Below are 22,669 nucleotides of genomic sequence, written 5' to 3' on the forward strand. Positions count from 1 at the left end.
TGGCAGAAAGGCCAGGACTAAATGTATAGTTAGTTGCTGCCAGCTCCTGATAAAGGTATACATCTTTTCTAATGTTTTGTTTTTCATAGGACATATCATGAGTATGACTCCTGAACAGCTTCAAGCATGGAGATGGGAACGTGAAATTGATGAAAGAAACCGTCCACTTTCTGATGAAGAGCTGGATGCTATGTTTCCAGAGGGTTATAAGGTATTTTGATTAAAGCAGCATTCCAGCTGGGTTTTTTTTTTCCCACCGCTGGAATGTGTTCTTTAAATGTAAGTCCCCTACCCCCATTCTTATTGTCACGCACTAGCGGCTTCACCATTTTCCAGCACTGTTCCGATCCCCTTCTGCCATCTTGTCAACGCAGCTTCTGACTATCTGGAAGTCAGAAGCGACGTCACAAGAGCACAATGCAAGTCTGAGAGCCAGAAGGAGACTCTCATAGACTTGTATGGAAAAGTGACCTCCGACCGCTCCATGAAACACTGGAGCAGCTGGCAGGTCACTTTTTCGGCAGTGACCGACTGGAGCTACGCTGGAAAAGGATGAAAGCGACGACAGGTGAATATGATACAGGATCAGGGGAATTACTTTTAAACGGAGTGGTGCAATAAAAACAAAACAAAAACGCTGGAGTGGAGCTTTAAGCTTTTTAAAGGGAATCTGTCACCTCATTTTTTTTGCATATAAGCTGTGGCCACTGCCATTAGGGGCTTATCTACAGCATTCTGTAATGCTGTAGATAAGCTTCCCCCCCCTTCCCGATGTAACCTGAAAGAACAAATAAAAACAGCTGGCATGTCCTGGCTTTGATGTGGGCTCACCGCCGGAGCCCGCATCAAAGCGGGGGGTTCTGTTATTGGAAGTACTATTCCATCCGATGGCAGAAAGGGGTTAAAAGAAAAGGCATACCCAAGAAGTGAAAAAAAAAATGCTTGTTTGTTTTTCTTCTTCCCTTCACACCTTTCATATATATCTTTTCATCTATGTGATGCTTGTTTGTTTTTCTTCTTCCCTTCACACCTTTCATATATATATCTTTTCATCTATGTGCACTAGGTTCTCCCACCACCTGCTGGTTATGTTCCCATACGTACACCAGCGAGGAAATTGACTGCAACACCCACTCCATTAGGTGGAATGACTGGATTTCATATGCCTACTGAAGACAGAACCATGAAAAGTGTTAGCGATCAGCCTTCTGGAAACCTTCCATTCTTAAAACCTGATGATATTCAGTACTTTGACAAACTTCTGGTAAGTAGATACAATGAATATTAGCGTTACTCTTTTTAACTAATCACCATAACTTAGTTTGTCCAGGATTTAACAATTGTTTACCTATCCTCCTATCATTTCTATTTTTTCCAACAAAATTTACAAAACCAATTTTTCCAGGTCACCACCTGACAGCACCATGGAGGACGTCCATCTTATCCCCAGTGGGACATGAAACCATGAGAGTTTAAAAGGACCCCTCCCCCCCCCATTACTCATCATTATTTTTCCTGTCCCACTGTGGATAGGAACAGTGAGAGAAAAAGAAGTCCGACTGTTCCGTGTGGGGTGTGTGGATCGGGAGGGGGAGGTGGGGGGGGGGGCTCGCCTGGCTTCTCCCTCCCACCGCAAGATCTCCATAGACTGACACCTGCTCTGAGGGTCCCTCAGCTGTCCAGTGTAGCTCTGCTCCTGGTTTAGGGGTCGCTTCCTCCTGTCGGGGGCTCTCAACCCTCAGATGTACCAGACTCCAGGCCGTCTCTCTTGATGCCGCTGCATCTCCACACTGTTTCCTGGAGGAAAGTGGATAGCCGTACATTCTAGCGTCTTGCCGGCCGCAGCGCTCGTCACTTCCGGGTCGCGGCCGGCAGAGGGTGGGACGGCGTCTCCTCTGCGGAAGAATACTTCCGGAGCATGTCGGATGGCGCAGGAGCGCTGCAGCGTTCAAGGATAGAGACCAGGAGGCATATAAGGAAGGTAATGGGGGTTAGGGGGGGCCAGCCAGTTCGCAGGCAATCCCCAGGATGGAGGACACCACTAAAGCAGAGATGGGGCAGGAGAGCCAGGGGCATGTAAGTGAATCAGGATAAGAGTCCCTTTTAAGCCCCAGCAAAATACAGTCCCACAGAGCAGCTACATTTGTGTTTTGTAGGCTTCCTCCGTGCCAGAAACGAGAGACGCTAAGAAGCTGAGCAAAAATAGGAATTGTCCTATTTGCACCTTAAGATTAAAGGATTCCTGGCAGAAACCCCTCTGAGGCATGCACCAGCCGGATTGTGGGGGAAGAGCAGGCATCTCTCATGTCTAACATGAGGGCCATTATTAGAGAGGAAGTACAGGCCTCTGTATCAGGTCTGGTATTCCCTCCGCCCACGCATTCAGATGCCCAGAAATCCAGAAAAAGACCAAGGGAAGATATTTCCTCTTCAGATATGACCCGTTCCGAATCAGAGCTGGAGTAGGAGATAAACCAAGACCCTCCAGAGAAAGGACCGGCGCCTGCGCACTGCAGTACTTTGCTCTGCCCTCAATAGGGCACACAAAGTACGCCTGCATCGGAGCCACAGCGTGAAGACAAGAAGAGGACGTTAACCTATGAAGATGGGAGGCCCCGGACCGGACCCGACACCCATCAGACCAGACCACAGCGGGGAACGCCCCTGGGTGCATATAATCTAACCTCTTTTCTCATCTTTCAGGTTACGTCAGGTTACATTACAGAATGCAGTAGATAAGCCCCTGATGCTGGTGGGCTTAGCTCACCTTCCATTTTGGTGGTGACAGGTTCCCTTTAAAAAGAGCCTGGGAAAGTAGTTCATCAGCGGTCATAACTACAAATATAGCAGCCACATCAGTAACACGTTCTATGCACTTGTGGGTGGATGAATTCCAGGATCAACTATCGGCCAAAACTCCTGGGAAACTATTAAAATCCCTTTCCCTTCTAAAATTGGCAACTGTGTTCCTAGCAGATGGCTCTGCGGAGTCTGTCAGATTTGCGGCTAGGAGTCAGTCCCTATACAACGCAGCCAGAAGAGCAATCTGACTTACAGACTGGTCAGGGGATATGCACTCTAAAAATAAGCTTTGCTCTATTCCATTTTCAGGAGGTAGGGATTTTGGGCCCATCCTCGATGATATTTTCGAGAAGGTCTCAGATGAAAAAAGGGGTTTCCAGAGTAAAAACCCAAGAGATATCAACCCTTTCGTAGACTCCCGTTATAATCAGAAAACAGATTACAGGGTGAAAGGGAAACAAGGAAGATAAAGCTACCAGGAAGGGGGGAGAGCAGAGTCAAATACAAAGACTCCAGCTACTCAGGCTCTAGTTCAGGTTTTCGGAGGAAATGACGCCATCAGAGTAGGGGGCCGACTAAGCGAGTTCCTGGAGGGATGGTGGGAGATCACCACAAGTCATTGGGTCCTACAGGTTATTTCTCAGGGGTACATAATAAAGTTCGACTCTTTTCCTCAAGAAAGAATCCTCGTATCCAGCTCCCGTTTAGTGTCAGCCTCCCCTATATGGTTGGACATTCGGTATCTCCTAGAGTTAGCCGCAATTGTTCCCGTACCCCCTCGAGAAGAAGGCAGGGGACATTACTCAAACCTCTTCTCGATAATAAAGCCATCGGGGGAGTCCAGGACGATAATAAACCTCAGATATTTGTACAGATGGGTAAAATAAGAGGTTCAAAATGGAATCGATAAGATCCATGATTCACCTGTTAAGGAAGGGAGTGATAATGTGCACTCTAGATTTAAAAAGTGCATATAACCATGTGCCAATTTTCCCAGATCACCAAAGGTTCCTCAGGTTTGCAGTGGAAAAGGAGGACAGAATCTACCACTATCAATTTCACTGCCTCCCCCTCGGCCTAGCATCAGCCCTCAGGGTTTTTACAATCTTTGATCTCCACACTGCAGATGGGATAATCTGCATATAATCCAAGGTATAATCCACTGGGGTGGATTACAAACTGGTCCAAATCAGATCTAGTACCCAAACCAAGAATAAAAGTCTTGGGGGTTATGCCAGACTCAGAAATAAGAATGTCTTTCTTACAGGAAGAAAAACTGGCATAGTGAAGAAAGTTTGTCAATTTTCACGGTGCCGAGTCTCTATCAGAGATGCAATGAAGATCTTGGGTCTAATGACGGCCTGCATTCCCTGTGAACTGGAGCCAGTTTCATTCTCGGCGGTTGCAATAGGCGGTCCTCGCATCTTGGGACAGAAAGCGGAGCTCACTAAACACGACGGATGCAAGTCAGCAAGATTGGGGAGGACATGTCCAAGGAAGGTACTTCCAGGGACAGGGGAGTCAGAAGGACGGCAGAGAATTCTCAAAATACAGAGAGCTACGTGCGGTTTGGATAGTCTTATCTTCCGCCCAGTTCTTAGTGGAAAACAAACATGTAAAGGTACTATCAGACAATACGACGACAGTAGCTTTCCTTCGTCATCAGGGCAGTCCATGACCCGTATCACTACAAGCAGAACAGATCTTCAGGTGGGCAGAGAAGTCAGTGCTCTCGATCTCGGCGGTACACCTGGAGGGTACCAGAAATAAGGTTGCAGACTTCCTGAGCAGGAAAGAGGAAAGAAGTGACTGCAACAGAATGGGAATTGAAGAACGAGGTGTTCGAGTTATGCCAACGCTGGGGAACACCGGATGTGGACCTGTTCGCAGTCAGACGGAATGCAAAAGTCGGAACCTTCTACTCCCTGAACCCTCTGGGAGGCCCAGTGGGCATCGTTGGAGCAAGGGGCTGTTGTACACATTCCCTCCCCTAGCAATGATTCCAAGAACTCTAAGGAAAATATGCGAGGACAGAGCCAATGTCATTCTCGTGGCGCCCTTATGGCCGAAGAGGAGTTGGTTCCCCTTACTAAAAAAGTTGTCAGAGGAAAAACCCTTCCTGCTACCAGAAAGAAGAGACCTTCTCCACCAGGGTCCAGTTCTACATCAGAACCCAGGAACTCTTCGGCTATCAGCCTGGATCCTGAACGGCAGGTCCTAAGAGCAAAAAAGTCTGTCAGATGACGTTATCTCTACTCTGCAGAAGTCACCAGCTCCCTACTGGCTTGTAATTTATAAAAATAAAATATGAAGTAGATTCTGCAGTTACTGTGGAAAAGCGACAGTTGATACTGACCGTCCTGATTTCCCCAAGATCCTCAACTTTTTGCAATCAGGTTTCAGAAAGGGCCTCAGGCCTAGCACTCTGAGGGTCCAGGTAGCAGCCCTGAGTGTATTCTATGACTCTTCTTTGTCATCTCACCCTTGGATAAATCGACTCTCCAGAGCAGTTCAGAGATTAATATATTTAATAAGGAAATCTGTTCCGCCTTGGGACCTTAATCTAGTCCTTAATGATCTATGAAAACACCTGTATGATTTATCAGAGGACCTGGAAATTAGTAGGCTTTCACTTAAAGTGCATTTTTAGTGGCAATTACATCAGCAAAGAGGCTAGGAGAGCTTCAAGCTTTTATCCATTCAGAATCTGTATTTGCAGGATAGGCTGGTCTTGAGACTTGATCCAGCTTTTCTGCTGAAAGTTGCCTCAGATTCAAATATGAATCAAGAGGTTGTACGTCCCTCTTTTTGCCAACTCCATAGGAACCAGAAGGAAAGTTTTTACCATAATCAGGATGTTAGGGAAACAGTACTCAGATACATAGACTTAACTAGGCCCTTGAGACAGGATAATAACCTATTTCTCTGTCCCCCATGATGGCACCACGGAGAGAGGAAATCCGCCCACCAAGGACTGGAAACCTACAGATAAAAAGGTGGTACCTCTCTCCGCATCAGTTTTGGTTTCCTGTCCTTGATGGGGAACCTGCAGCAAGTCTCACCTCAGATCATCGTTGGAATTCCGGGGCCACTCAGACCGGTTCAGGCAGCGGGGGTTCCCTGCCTCGGCTGGCTGGGCCACCCAAAGCGCCACCGCTGGGATCAGTAGGTCTCTAGGGTGCGCAGGGAGCAGTAGCAGGCGCTGCTGCTCCTAGGAAGAATCCTCACAGATGTCCACGTGGTGGCTTCCAGTATGGCACTCTGGGTAAAGCCCGCAAGACACCATGAGGGGTCCCTCCAGGTGTGGAACGCGGTGCCGCAACGCGCGCCCTGACAGCCGCATTATCAAGCCGGGAAAAAAATGGTGGCATCAGGGCCTCCTGCGCATAGGACCTTGGGAGCGAGGTAATGCACATGTGCCATGACGCGCACAGCGCATTGCATGCTGGTGCAGTCGCGTGCGCGCACACGCACAGGCTTTTCGGCCTTTCCTGTGCTCGCGCGAGGGGTGCATGATGGTCCTGGCGGGGAACGCGTGCGCGGCGTGCACACAGAGCGGTCACATTCTATTGGGGGTCGCCACACTGACTGGTTGCTCTAATGGAGTCCAGCCAGTGCTCCCCAGCGACCATGTAGTTGCTTCCCATTAGAGGAAACGGACTCCCTGGTTAAAGAGAAGGTGCCACCAGTTTTCTTGTATTTTGTTTTTTTGTGAAATTAAGCTTAAAATAGTAATTAAAATGTATTAATGCAATGTTTGCACTGTTTGCAAACATTTCTATATGAAAAATATTATATATATATATTTTTTACAAATATACATATTTACCACTAGGGGGAGCATTTTCCGTTTTAGACCTCAAGCAGCTATAGTAAGATTTACCAGCTTTACTGTTAGCAGCAAAATTGGGGCAGTAACTGCTGACAACACCATTTCCCTCCCCTTTTGGGTGGTCTAATATCCCTGGGGCAGAATGAAGAGCAACATCACAGGGCAGCGCCGTTTTGTGTGTGACAGCCCTGTGACCTGCTATCACCAGCAGTTACTGCATCAGAGGCACAGCTTGTTTACAGAGGAGCAGAACACAGTGGACTCAGCAGCATTTTTTGTGAATAACTTTCTTGCCATCCCCCTTCCCCCACCTTAATCCCTGTCCTGTCAGCTGCCCTGCTCTCTCCAGGTGTCACCTCCCTCTCTGCAGGCTGTGAGTGCAGCTTACTGGAGATCACAGGGACTGTGCGTGAGTGGGAGGCGGAGACAGAGCAGGAGAAGCACACAGGGCAGCATGTGAGAAGCAGAGGATGTCTGCCCAGGACTTGCCTGCCTGGAGTACAGAGGAGCAGTGAGCGCTTCTTCTGTCCTGAGATAGAGAGTAAGTGGAGCTCGGCAGATAGCACATGGCTATAATAAAATGGCAGCTAGTCACACCTACAGCGGTGAGTTGTGCAGCCCACAGAGGCGTGCCAGCTCACTGCTAATGCTGCTACAATGTAAAGGTACCGTCACACTCAGCAACTTTGCAACAAGAACGACAACAATCTGTGACGTTGCAGCGTCCTGGATTGCGATCTTGTTGTGTTTGACACGCAGCAGCGATCTGGATACCGCTGTTATATCGCTGGTCGGAGCTAGAAGTCCAGAACTTTATTTCGTCGCTAGATCGGCGTGTATCGTCATGTTTGACATCAAAAGCAACTACGCCAGCAACGTTTTTACATGGAGCGAGAACGATAAGTGAGTCGCCGTTACGTCACTGGATCGCTCCTGCATCGTTCTGGAGTTGCTGTGTTTGACGTCTCTACAGCGACCTAAACAGCGACGCTCCAGCGATCTAGTTTAGGTCGTATCGTTGTCTATATCGCTGCAGCATCGCTGAGTGTGATGGTACCTTTAGAGATAGGGTCAGCGCCGGTCTATTATCTCCTATGTCCATGGGGTGCCATAATCTGACACTGATAGTGTCCTGCTACTGCTGCAAAACCAAGATGTCAGCCCCCAGTGCCTTCTTTAAACTCATATAACACATGAAATCTGTTTCACATGCATTTAAAACTTGGTTATAGCAGCATGTTATGCTACATTACAGTGATTTATTAATGATCTACAAACGCGGTACCCTACCTTTAAGGCTGTCAGAAGCACCATGGGACTTGCTGATTCTCATCCCAAAAAATCAGTCCAAGACATCATGTTTGGGGGACTTGAGCAGAAAAAAGAGTATTTCCGCTCAATGATAAAATACAGGCTCTAATTAGTAAAGAATGGAAAAAACCTGTAAGGAAGGCCTTGCCTACTCCCAAAAGGAAATATCCTTCCAAGGACCCAGCATGCTCCTTTTGGGACAAAGCTCCCAAACTGGATGTAGCCATTGCTAAGGCGGCAGAAAAGTTTGCCCTACCATTTGAAGATATGGGGGTTTTAAAGGACCCCATGGACAAAAAAGCGGATGCTTTTCTAAAAAGTTACTGGGAAGCAGCCGGAGGGGGACTGAAACCAGCAGTGGCCGCTGCTTGTACTTCCCGCTAAAAACATCGGTGAAAATGTTGTTTCCGCGTTGTTTCATGGCAGTGCTAGATTTAAAGGACGCATACTGCCACGTCCCCATTCACAGAGACTTCCAAAAATTCCTCAGGGTGACGATCGAGATCGAAAAGTCGTAAGACATTTTCAGTTTGCAGCTCTCCCTTTCGGTCTCGCAATAGCCCCGCGGGTGTTCACCAAACTGATAGCAGAAGTAATGGCACATCTGAGAGAACAAAACATACTAATCGTCCCATACTTAGACGATTTCCCAGTGATCGGCAACTCTCCCCAGCATTGCAAAAACCAGCTGGAGATGGTCATGGACTCTTTAAAAAGCTTGGGTTGGCTCCTAAATTTAGAAAAGTCCAGGTTAATACCAAGTCAGATTCAGGAATATCTGGGCATCACGCTAGATTCCCATCTCCCAAGAGTGCCGCCTACCCCAAGGGAAAATTCAAAAGATGGTGGGGGTAGTGTCCCGGGCAAGAGAAATGCCCTCTATATTGCTGCGAGAAGCAATGTCATTCTGGGGTCCATGACAGCCTGCATTTCCGCGGTCCAATGGGCCCAGTTACATATGAGGGAACTTCAATAACAGATATTGTCAGAGGAAATTTCTCTAAGATGAAATTTAGAGAGTTCACCTTCTCGTCAACCACAACCCTCTGATTAGATTGGTGGATAAAGGAGAGCAATCTGGGCCGCGGTATTCTATGGGTAGTCCCAATAACAAAAGTGGTAATCACAGACGCAAGTCCCATGGGTTGGGGGGCTCACCTAAACGATCTAGTGGCTCAGGGGACCCGGTCAGACAACTTGAAACCAGTATCCTCCAATATGAAGGAGCTACTAGCAGTGAAATTCGCACTTATAGAATTCCTGAACCCCCTTCGCTCACATCATGTAAGAATATTTTCAGACAACAGAGTGGTATAGGCTTACCAGAATCATCAGGGAGGCACCCACTCTCAACCACTGATGGAAGTAACACACTCAATCTTACAGATAGCCGAGAACAATCTATCATCCTTGTCGGCCCTTAACATAAAAGGGGTGGACAATTTCAGGGCAGACTACCTAAGTCGGTTTCGTCTAAGACAAGGGGAGTGGGAGCTGAACCAATCCATATTCAATCAGATCACGGAGAAATGGGGAACTCCTGTTATAGATCTCTTTGCGAACAATCTAAATCGGAAAGTGGCCACCTTTTGTTCCATAAACCCAGCAGGGAACCCTGTGGCGTTGGAAGCTTTTCTAATTCCTTGGAATCACAAACTAGCTTATGCGTTTCCCCCAATCGCATTGATACCGGCAGTTCTGAAGAAGATAAGGGAGGACAGAGGCCGAGTAATATTAATATCCCCCTTTTGGCCGAAAAGGATTTGGTTTTCTTGGGTCAGGAGAATGTTCGTATCCGATCCTTGGGTACTCCCAGATCTGCCCAATCTCCTATTCCAGGGACCAGTAACACATCCACAAGTAGCAAAGCTACATATGACAGCTTGGAATTTGAAAGGGGGTTACTGAATATACAAATACCCCACATGTGGCAGAAAATTGTTTGAGCGCACGGTAGGGCTCAGAAGGGAAGGAGCGCCAATTGACTTTTGGAGTGCAAAATTGTTTGGAGCAGATAGCAGGTGTGAAGTTATGTTTGGAGAGCCCCTGATGTGCCTGATGTGGAAACACCCACAAGTGACCCCATTTTGAAAATTACACCTCTCATGGAATTTAACTATAGGTGTGGTCAGCACCTTGAACCCACAGTTTCGTTGCAGAATTTTATAATATTGAGCCGAGAAAATTTAAAAATACATTTCCCCCCCCCAAAAAAAATGTTGCTTGAGCTTCAAGTTTTTCATTTTCATGAGGGTACCAAAAGAAAATGGACTGTACAATTTGTTGTGCAATTTCTCCTGAATACAGGTTACCCTATATGTAGCGTAAAACTACTGTTTGGGCACATGTCAGTGCTTGAAAGGGAAGGAGCAGCAATTGAATTCTGAAGTAGATTGTGGATGTCATTGTCACATTTGAAGAGCCTCTGACATGCCAAACAGCAGAAACCCCCACTAGAGACCCATTTTGGAAACTATAGCCCTTGAGGCATTCATCTAGGGCAGGCCTGTGCAAACTGTGGCCCACGGGTCACAACCGGCCTTATGCCTGTCCGGCCCGCAGACAGGCTTGAACGAATGCTCCAGCAGTGACAGCTCTCCAGAGTGTGCAGGTCCTGACCTGTAGCAATTCAGCGTGTAGTAAGGAGTCTGAGGAGGGCGGAGAGGCCAGGGACTGCAGCAAGCATAAGGTTCGAGGGGGGGGGGGAGCGGCCATGGTGCTGCAAGCATGAGAACATCAGAGCAGAGAGGAGGGCAGTGCTGTTCAAGGTCCTGAACATTACTGTGTGCATCTGACCTGCGTACACATACGTGGAGACGCAGGTCATATGACCACTGCATGCTGCCCTGGACTATCTCAGTTCTGACTTGACACAGTGAGTACTCCAGCCACAGTACACCCCCAATACATAAATCTGCAGTTTTATTAACCCCTTTACCCCCAAGGGTGGTTTGCACGTTAATGACCGCGCCAATTTTACAAATTCTGACCACTGTCCCTTTATGAGGTGTTAACTCTGGAACTCTTCAACAAATCCTGATGATTCTGACATTTTCTCGTGACGTATTGTAATTCAAAATAGTGGTAAAAAAAATTTATTACCTGCATTTATTTGTGAAAAAAAATTGGAAATTTTGAAAATTTCGCAAGTTTCCAACTTTGAATTTTTATGTCCTTAAATCACAGAGATATGTCACACAAAATACTTAATAAGTAACATTTCCCACAGGTCTACTTTACATCAGCACAATTTTGGAACCAAAATTTTTTTTTTCGTTAGGGAGTTAAAGGTTGACCAGCAATTTCTAATTTTTTCCAACAACTTTTTTTTTTTAGGGACCACATCACATTTGAAGTCACTTTGAGGGGTCTATATGATAGAACATATCCAAGTGTGAAACCATTCTAAAAACTGCACATCTCAAGGTGCTCAAAACCACATTCAAGAAGTTTATTAACCCTTCAGGTGTTTCACAGGAATGTTTAAAAAAACGAACATTTAACTTTTTTTCACAAAAAAATGTACTTCAGCTCCAATTTGTTTTATTTTACCAAGGGTAACAGGAGAAATTGAACTCCAAAAGTTGTTGGGCAATTTCTCCTGAGTACGCCGATATCCTATACAGGTCCTTCTCAAAAAATTAGCATATAGTGTTAAATTTCATTATTTACCATAATGTAATGATTACAATTAAACTTTCATATATTATAGATTCATTATCCACCAACTGAAATTTGTCAGGTCTTTTATTGTTTTAATACTGATGATTTTGGCATACAACTCCTGATAACCCAAAAAACCTGTCTCAATAAATTAGCATATTTCACCCATCCAATCAAATAAAAGTGTTTTTTAATAACAAACAAAAAAACCATCAAATAATAATGTTCAGTTATGCACTCAATACTTGGTCGGGAATCCTTTGGCAGAAATGACTGCTTCAATGCGGCGTGGCATGGAGGCAATCAGCCTGTGACACTGCTGAGATGTTATGGAGGCCCAGGATGCTTCAATAGCGGCCTTAAGCTCATCCAGAGTGTTGGGTCTTGCGTCTCTCAACTGTCTCTTCACAATATCCCACAGATTCTCTATGGGGTTCAGGTCAGGAGAGTTGGCAGGCCAATTGAGCACAGTAATACCATGGTCAGTAAACCATTTACCAGTGGTTTTGGCACTGTGAGCAGGTGCTAGGTCGTGCTGAAAAATGAAATCTTCATCTCCATAAAGCATTTCAGCCGATGGAAGCATGAAGTGCTCCAAAATCTCCTGATAGCTAGCTGCATTGACCCTGCCCTTGATGAAACACAGTGGACCAACACCAGCAGCTGACATGGCACCCCACACCATCACTGACTGTGGGTACTTGACACTGGACTTCAGGCATTTTGGCATTTCCTTCTCCCCAGTCTTCCTCCAGACTCTGGCACCTTGATTTCCGAATGACATGCAAAATTTGCTATCATCAGAAAAAAGTACTTGGGACCACTTAGCAACAGTCCAGTGCTGCTTCTCTGTAGCCCAGGTCAGGCGCCTCTGCCGCTGTTTATGGTTCAAAAGTGGCTTTACCTGGGGAATGCGGCACCTGTAGCCCATTTCCTGCACACGCCTGTGCACGGTGGCTCTGGATGTTTCCACACCAGACTCAGTCCACTGCTTCCTCAGGTTCCCCAAGGTCTGGAATCGGTCCTTCTCCACAATCTTCCTCAGGGTCCGGTCTCCTCTTCTCGTTGTACAGCGTTTTCTGCCACATTGTTTCCTTCCAACAGACTTACCATTGAGGTGCCTTGATACAGCACTCTGGGAACAGCCTATTTGTTGAGAAATTTCTTTCTGGGTCTTACCCTCTTGCTTGAGGGTGTCAATGATGGCCTTCTTGACATCTGTCAGGTCGCTAGTCTTACCCATGATGGGGGTTTTGAGTAATGAACCAGGCAGGGAGTTTATAAAAGCCTCAGGTATCTTTTGCATGTGTTTAGAGTTAATTAGTTGATTCAGAAGATTAGGGTAATAGGTCGTTTAGAGAACCTTTTCTTGATATGCTAATTTATTGAGACAGGTTTTTTGGGTTATCAGGAGTTGTATGCCAAAATCATCAGTATTAAAACAATAAAAGACCTGACAAATTTCAGTTGGTGGATAATGAATCTATAATATATGAAAGTTTAATTGTAATCATTACATTATGGTAAATAATGAAATTTAACACTATATGCTAATTTTTTGAGAAGGACCTGTATGTGGGGGTAAACCATTGTTTGGGCGCATGGCAGAGCTCGGAAGGGGAGGAGCACCGTTTGACTTCCAATGCAACATTGACTGGAATTGAGATCGGACGCCATGTCGCGTTTGGAGAGCCCCTGATGTGCCTAAACATTGAAACCCCCCACAAGTGACACCATTTTGGAATGTAGACCCCCTGAGGAACTTATCCAGATGTGTGGTGAGCACTTTGACCCACCAAGGGCTTCACAGAAGTTTATAATGTAGAGCCGTAAAAATAAAAAATCATATTTTTTCACAAAAATGATTTTTTTCGACCCTAATTTTTTATTTTCCCAAGGGTAACAGAAGAAATTGGACCCCAAAAGTTGTTATCCAATTTGTCCCGAGTACGCTGACACACCATATGTGGGGGGGGGGGGGGGGGGGACCACCGTTTGGGCGCATGGAAGAGCTCAGAAGGGAAGGAGCGCCGTTTGGAATGCAGACTTACATGGATTGGTCTGCTGGCGTCATGTTGCATTTGCAGAGCCCCTGATTTACCTAAACAGTAGAAACCCCCCACAAGTGACCCATATTGGAAACTAGACCCCCCTGCCCCCCCCCGAATCCCTCCCCCCCCCCCCCCCCCCCCACCACACAAAAATTATTTTTTAGCTCCCGGTTTTGTATTTTCCCAAGGGTAACAGATGAAATACCGTTCCATGTGTGGTAAAATTGATAAAGCCGTTTTGTTCTTCGGGTCAGTACGATTACAGCAATACCTCATTTATATCATTTTTTTGTTTTGGCACTTTTATACGATAAAAACTATTTTATATAAAAAAAAAAATAATTTTTGCATTGCTTTATTCTGAGGACTATAACTTTTTTATTTTTTCGCTGATAACTCTGTATGGCGGCTCGTTTTTGCGGGACAAGATGACGTTTTCAACGGTACCATGGTTATTTATATCCGTCTTTGTTTGCATGTTAATCCAGTTTTTGTTTGGCGGTATGATGTGTTGTTTTTTTGCCTCGTTTTTTTTTTTTTTTTCTTTCTACGTGTTCACTGAAGGGGTTAACTAGTGGGACAGTTTTATAGATCGGGGCGTTACAAACTCTGCGATACTAAATATGTGTACTTTTATTGTTTTGTTTTTTTATTTAGGTAAAGAAATGTATTTATTGGAACAATATTTTTTTTTTTCTTTATTTAGGAATTATATTATTTTTTTTTGCACATGTAAATATATATATTTTTTTTAACTTTTTTCCATTGCCCCAGGAGGGGGACATCACAGTATAGTGACAGATCGCTGATCTGACACTTTGCAATGCACTGTGTCAGATCAGCGATCTGACAGGCTGTGCAGGGAGGATTCCCGGCGCCTGCTCTGAGCAGGCGCTTGAAAGCCACCTCCCTGCAGGACTCATAAGGAAATCCGTGGCCATTTTGGATCCGGGCCTGCAGGAAGGAGGATCGCAGTGTTCCGGGGGTTAATGTGCCAGGAGCGGTCCGTGACCGCTCCTGGCACATAGAGCCGGATGTCAGCTGCGATAGTCAGCTGCGACTAATCGTGTTAGACGTACTATCCCGTCGGTGGTCAATCTGGCCCTCAACGGGATAGTACGTCTAATGTCAGAAATGCGTTAAAAGCAGGTAAGAATAGGGCAAGATATTGGGCTTGATACACTTGTGACATGTAGAGTGCACGGATCCACATGTGCATGAGGCCCCATATAGTTCAATACAAGTTAAAGGGGTTGTCCAGAGTTGGGATTAGTCTGTAGTCACTGTGTCACACAGAATTCTACATGTGAACCCTCACATAGCGCTGTGTGCACAATTCTCCAGCAGCGAGCAGGCAGTTATGTGACGCAGATATGTGATTTATGTACTCATGACCACATTCTCACTAGATGGACACAGCCTCGATTAATGCAAGTGTATTGAGCGAGGCCGGACAGGTCTAGCAAAAATGTGGTCGGAGGAATGTTAATCACTTACTTGCCGTCACACACCTGCCTGCTCACAGACAATCCTGACGCTCTGTGTAATGGAGTATGCATTAACTGCAGACTTGAGCCACAAGCCTGGATAACCCCTTTAAATATGGCACATGTATAGAAATGACAGTCATAATGTGTAAACACTACTAACTTGAATATAGAGGTGTAATCTGCAGGGTAATAGTGTTCTACAGCTGTGCAGCTGCATTGAAAGCTCGGGTATGGGAAGAAATTAACTTTAATCCTCCTGGCAGCCTCTGACTGAGATACGACTACAGTCAATGCTCAGTACATAGTGAGCGGCGGCTGTAAGCATGTCCTGAAACTTTGACAGCTTGTTTTGCAGCGCACCTGTTCACACCTTGCTGTACTGCTTCCATCTGCCGCTCACCACGTACCAAATAGTGACTGAAGCAGCATCTGACAGAATGTGAAATGCTGCTGGTAGGAATAAATTTAATTTCTTTCCGGTTGCTGGGCTGTCATTGTAGCAGCTGGATGGCTTTCTAAGGTTACATCCATACAGCCAGGAATTGGTGCAGGTTTGACATTGTGTACATCCGCAGCGTCAAAACCACAGAGGCCAGATGTTACAGCATAGTGGATGAGATTTCAAGAAAGCCCATGTTTATTATGTGTTCAGACACCCGCAGCTCACCTATGGACACTGACACGTGGCGCATCTTTCAGGACTTCAATACGTCAATTTGTCTTGCGGATATGCGAGCCTCCATAACAGAAATTACATCAATAGTCTAGTAGATTTTACTATAAAGCTTATTGTAACCTGTATTCTTACCCGTATATACATCTATTTAAAAGAGTATTTTCAAAAACAATAAAATTTTGAGCTCAATTAAATTCACTGTCCCAGTTCCTCATGTGTCCCCTTGGTAAAATTAATTGCCCACCCCTGATCTAGGGGTTTAACTAAGATTTGGACTTACATTATTATTTGCAGAGAGAAGAGAACAATTAAATGATTAAAACTATAATATTTTATTTCATTTCTTTAAAATTATATAAAACATAAAAGATCTGAGTGCCCAGTACATGTAAGGGGAACCCCAATCCAATCCTGACCAGGAGTATGCTGCACCCATCCTGCACCCCCATTCTGTCATGTGCTGCTCCCATCCTGCGCCCCCATTCTGACATGTGCTGCACCCATCCTGCGCTTCCATTCTGACATGTGCTACACCCATCCTGCGCCTCTATTCTGACATGTGCTGCTCCCATCCTGCGCCCCCATTCTGACATGTGCTGCTCCCATCCTGCAACCCCATTCTGACATGTGCTGCTCCCATCCTGCAACCCCATTCTGACATGTGCTGCTCCCATCCTGCGCCTCTATTCTGACATGTGCTACACCCATCCTGCGCCTCTATTCTGACATGTGCTGCTCCCATCCTGCGCCTCCATTCTGACATGTGCTGCTTCCATCCTGCACCACCGTTCTGCCATGTACTGCTCCCATCCTGCACACCCGTTCTGACATGTGCTGCTCCCATCCTGCGTCCCCATTCTGACATGTGCTGCTCCCATCCTGCGCCCCCATTCTGACATGTGCTGCTCCCATCCTGCGCCCCCATTCTGACATGTGCTGCACCCATCCTGCGCCTCCATTCTGACATGTGCTACACCCATCCTGCGCCTCTATTCTGACATGTGCTGCTCCCATCCTGCGCCTCTATTCTGACATGTGCTGCTCCCATCCTGCGCCCCCATTCTGACATGTGCTGCTCCCATCCTGCGCCCCCATTCTGACATGTGCTGCTGCCATCCTGCACCCCCGTTCTGTCATGTGCTGCTGCCATCCTGTGCCCCCGTTCTGTCATGTGCTGCTCCCATCCTGAGCCCCCGTTCTGTCATATGCTGCTCCCATCCTGCGCCACCGTTCTGTAATTTGCTGCTCCCATCCATATGCCCCATACGCTGCTCCATAAAGGTTTATGGCCCCCATAAGATGCTCCATAGTATATGCCCTGTACACTGCTCCATAAAGGTTTATGGCCCCCATAAGATGCTCCATATTATATGCCCCGTACACTGCTCCATAAAGGTTTATGGCCCCCGTAAGATGTTCCATAGTATATGCCCCCGTACACTGCTCCATAAAGGTTGATGGCCCCCATAAGATGCTCCATAGTATATGCCCCGTACACTGCTCCATTATGGTTGATGGCCCCATAAGATGCTCCATAGTATATGCCCCCGTACACTGCTTCATTATGGTTGATGACCCCCATTAGATGCTCCATTGTATATGCCCCCGTACACTGCTCCATTATGGTTGATGGCCCCCATAAGATGCTCCCTAGTATATGCCCCCGTACACTGCTCCATTATGGTTGATGGCCCCCATAAGATGCTCCCTAGTATATGCCCCCGTACACTGCTCCATTATGGTTGATGGCCCCCATAAGATGCTCCATAGTATATGCCCCCGTACACTGCTTCATTATGGTTGATGACCCCCATAAGATGCTCCATAGTATATGGCCCATACACTGCTCCATTATGGTTGATGGCCCCCATAAGATTCTCCATAATATATGCCCCCATACACTGCTCCATTTTGGTTGATGGCCCCCATAAGATGCTCCATAGTATATGCCCCATACACTGCTCCATTTTGGTTGATGGCCCCATAAGATGCTCCATAGTATATGCCCCCGTACACTGCTTCATTATGGTTGATGACCCCCATAAGATGCTCCATTGTATATGCCCCCGTACACTGCTCCATTATGGTTGATGGCCCCCATAAGATGCTCCCTAGTATATGCCCCCGTACACTGCTCCATTATGGTTGATGGCCCCCATAAGATGCTCCATAGTATATGCCCCCGTACACTGCTTCATTATGGTTGATGACCCCCATAAGATGCTCCATAGTATATGCCCCATACACTGCTCCATTATGGTTGATGACCCCCATAAGATGCTCCATAGTATATGCCCCCGTACACTGCTCCATTATGGTTGATGGCCCCCATAAGATTCTCCATAATATATGCCCCCGTACACTGCTCCATTATGGTTGATGGCCCCCATAAGATGCTCCGTAGTATATGCCCCCGAACACTGCTCCATTATGGTTGATGGCCCCATAAGATGCTCCATAGTATATGCCCCCGTTCACTGCTCCGTTATGGTTGATGGCCCCATAAGATGCTCCATAGTGCAGTGGTCCCCAACTCCAGGCCTCGAGGGCCGCCAACAGTGCAGGTTTTAAGGATTTCCTTAGTATTGCACAGGAAACCCCTGTGCAATTCTAAGGAAATCCTGAAAACCTGCATCGGTAACCCCTGTGCAATACTAAGGAAATCCTGAAAACCTGCACCGTTGGCGGCCCTCGAGGCCTGGAGTTGGGGACCACTGCCATAGTGTATGCCCCGTATGCTGCCTTGAGATATACAGTGGGGCAAAAAAGTATTTAGTCAGTCAGCAATAGTGCAAGTTCCACCACTTAAAAAGATGAGAGGCGTCTGTAATTTACATCATAGGTAGACCTCAACTATGGGAGACAAACTGAGAAAAAAAATCCAGAAAATCACATTGTCTGTTTTTTTTAACATTTTATTTGCATATTATGGTGGAAAATAAGTATTTGGTCAGAAACAAACAATCAAGATTTCAGGCTCTCACAGACCTGTAACTTCTTCTTTAAGAGTATCCTCTTTCCTCCACTCATTACCTGTAGTAATGGCACCTGTTTAAACTTATCAGTATAAAAAGACACCTGTGCACACCCTCAAACAGTCTGACTCCAAACTCCACTATGGTGAAGACCAAAGAACTGTCAAAGGACACCAGAAACAAAATTGTAGCCCTGCACCAGGCTGGGAAGACTGAATCTGCAATAGCCAACCAGCTTGGAGTGAAAAAATCAACAGTGGGAGCAATAATTAGAAAATGGAAGACATACAAGACCACTGATAATCTCCCTCGATCTGGGGCTCCACGCTAAATCCCACCCCGTGGGGTTAGAATGATCACAAGAACGGTGAGCAAAAATCCCAAAACCACGCGGGGGACCTAGTGAATGAACTGCAGAGAGCTGGGACCAATGTAACAAGGCCTACCATAAGTGACACACTACGTCACCATGGACTCAGATCCTGCAGTGCCAGACGTGTCCCACTGCTTAAGCCAGTACATGTCCGGGCCCGTCTGAAGTTTGCTAGAGAGCATTTGGATGATCCAGAGGAGTTTTGGGAGAATGTCCTATGGTCTGATGAAACCAAACTGGAACTGTTTGGTAGAAACACAACTTGTCGTGTTTGGAGGAAAAAGAATACTGAGTTGCATCCATCAAACACCATACCTACTGTAAAGCATGGTGGTGGAAACATCATGCTTTGGGGCTGTTTCTCTGCAAAGGGGCCAGGACGACTGATCTGGGTACATGAAAGAATGAATGGGCCATGTATCGTGAGATTTTGAGTGCAAACCTCCTTCCATCAGCAAGGACATTGAAGATGAAACGTGGCTGGGTCTTTCAACATGACAATGATCCAAAGCACACCGCCAGGGCAACGAAGGAGTGGCTTCGTAAGAAGCATTTCAAGGTCCTGGAGTGGCCTAGCCAGTCTCCAGAGCTCAACCCTATAGAAAACCTTTGGAGGGAGTTGAAAGTCCATGTTGCCAAGCGAAAAGCCAAAAACATCACTGCTCTAGAGGAGATCTGCATGGAGGAATTGGCCAACATACCAACAACAGTGTGTGGCAACCTTGTGAAGACTTACAGAAAACGTTTGACCTCTGTCATTGCCAACAAAGGATATATTACAAAGTATTGAGATGAAATGTTGTTTCTGACCAAATACTTATTTTCCACCATAATATGCAAATAAAATGTTAAAAATACAGACAATGTGATTTTCTGGATTTTTTTTTCTCAGTTTGTCTCCCATAGTTGAGGTCTACCTATGATGTAAATTACAGACGCCTCTCATCTTTTTAAGTGGTGGAACTTGCACTATTGCTGACTGACTAAATACTTTTTTGCCCCACTGTATATAAAAATATATATATATATATATATATATATATATATATATATATATATATATATATATATAAATATCATACTCCCCTATCGTCGCTGGGCGCCAAGTGCTGGGGGGCCTGAGCAGGCGGGGACACCGGCGCGCTGTGGGGGTCAGGTGCCGGTATCGCCGCTAGCTCAGGCCCCCGACACTTGTTATATTCACCTGTCTGTCCCGTTCCAGCGCTGCCCGCCGCTTCTTCCGGGTCCTCTGGCTGTGACTGTTCAGTCAGAGGGCAGCGCGCATTAAGCGCGTCATCACGCCCTCTGAACTGTGAACGTCACAGGCAGAAGACCCGGAACACGGAGCCGCACGCAGCACTGGAACGGGGGACAGGTGAATATAATACTTACCCTCCTGGCGCGTCCACGGTCCCTGCCTCTCCGTTGGAGATCGCGGTGTGCGTTCAGTGTTTACGCATACCACGATCTCCTGGGAGCGTCACTCTGTGGGGTCCAGACTGCTCCGGCGCTTGCGCAGTCTATAAAGGCTTCGGGCAGAGTGATGCTCCCAGCGTTATATTATAGATAATAATCAAACAAGGATATAAATAAGTACAACTGGGATCAAGAAGAGAGATCCAGGTACAGTGACTGTACCATGAATAAGAAATCAATATAACATATGAGTACAATCTATATATATATAATCGTGTAAGGTCCATTTCCGTCTGTTTGTCTGTCGCGGAAATCCCGCTTCGCTGATTGGTCGCTGCCGGCTGGCCGCGACCAATCAGCGACAGGCACAGTCCGGCTTCGAATTGGATCCTCCCTACTCCCCTCTAGTCGGTGCCCCCTCCATACTCCCCTCCAGTCAGCGCCCACATAGCGTTTTAGCAGTCTGTTAAACGGACTGTTACACCGCGGTGTAACGTAGTCCTTTAACGCTGCCATTAACCCTGTTACCGGGCGCATCGCCAACGCATGCCATACTGGGCATAAGCTAGCGATGTGCCGTCATTCTGTGACGGACCCGGAAACGCTGCCTGCAGTATTTCCGGGTCTGTCACCGCTTTTGACAAGTGTGCCCAACTTTTTACTATTGATGCTGCCTATGCAGCATCAATAGTAAAAACATATAATGTTAAAAATAATAATTAAAAAAAATGTGATATTCTCACCTTCTGGCATCCCTGGCAGCTTTTCCCTCTCCTTGCGATGCACCGGTCACGGTAATGCTTTGCCGTAATGACCCCAGATGACGTAGCTATGGAGCATCTTATGGGGCCATCAACCTTTATGGAGCAGCGTATGGGGCATATGGATGGGAGCAGCAAATTACAGAACGGTGGCGCAGGATGGGAGCAGCACATGACAGAACGGGGGCGCAGGATGGGAGCAGCACATGACAGGATGGGGATGCAGGATGGGAGCAGCAAATGACAGAATGGAGGCGCAGGATGGGTGCAGCACATGTCAGAATGGAGGCGCAGGATGGGTGCAGCACATACCAGGATGGAGACCATATACCAATATAAATGCTCGCCACCCGGGCGTAGAACGGGTTCAATAGCTAGTATAGTAGAATGATGCCACGCAAGAGTATAATGCAGCCATCCCACAGAATATATTGTAGCCCCCTGAGTATAATGTAACCCCCCAGAGAATATAATGCAGCCCCCTCATATAGTATAATGCAGCCCCTGCATATATGTGGTAGCCCCCTCAGAGCATAATGCAGCCCCCCATAGAATATAATGTAGCCCCTCCACCCCTCCATAGAATACATTGCAGCTCTCCTCCTATAGTATAATGCAGCTCCCCATAGAATATAATGTAGCCCTCAGAGAATGTAATACAGCCCCCTCATAGAATGTAATACAGCCTCCCCATAGAATGTAATACAGCCTCCCCCATAGAATGTAATACAGCCCCCCATAGAATGTAATACAACCCCCCATAGAATGTAATACAGCCCCCCATAGAATGTAATACAGCCCCCCCATAGAATGTACTACAGCCCCCCCATAGAATGTATTACAGCCCCCCCCATAGAATGTATTACAGCCCCCCCCATAGAATGTATTACAGCCCCCCCATAGAATGTAATACAGCCCTCCATAGAATGTAATACAGCCCCCCATAGAATGTAATACAGCCCCCCATACAATGTAATACAGCCCCCCATAGAATGTAATACAGCCCCCCATAGAATGTAATACAGCCCCCCATAGAATGTAATACAGCCCCCCATAGAATGTAATACAGCCCCCCATAGAATGTAATACAGCCCCCCATAGAATGTAATACAGCCCCCCATAGAATGTAATACAGCCCCCCATAGAATGTAATACAGCCCCCCATAGAATGTAATACAGCCCCCCATAGAATGTAATACAGCCCCCCATAGAATGTAATACAGCCCCCCATAGAATGTAATACAGCCCCCCATAGAATGTAATACAGCTCATCTCCCCACGGAATATAATACAACCCCCATGGAATATAATGTAGCCCC

General features: G+C 46.5%; 1 protein-coding gene across 1 annotated transcript in view; it reads left to right on the forward strand.

Moving 5' to 3' along the window:
* SF3B1 (splicing factor 3b subunit 1) overlaps positions 1-22,669 on the forward strand; it is a 418,418-nt gene that overhangs the window by 153,358 nt on the left and 242,391 nt on the right. The window contains exons 9-10 of the mRNA XM_069733802.1: positions 90-211; positions 1,067-1,264. Of these exons, the coding sequence (XP_069589903.1) occupies positions 90-211; positions 1,067-1,264 (320 nt within the window). The remainder of the gene's footprint in view (positions 1-89; positions 212-1,066; positions 1,265-22,669) is intronic.

This window comes from Ranitomeya imitator, chromosome 7 (genome assembly GCF_032444005.1).
Source record: "Ranitomeya imitator isolate aRanImi1 chromosome 7, aRanImi1.pri, whole genome shotgun sequence".
Classification (NCBI taxonomy): Eukaryota; Metazoa; Chordata; class Amphibia; order Anura; family Dendrobatidae; genus Ranitomeya; species Ranitomeya imitator.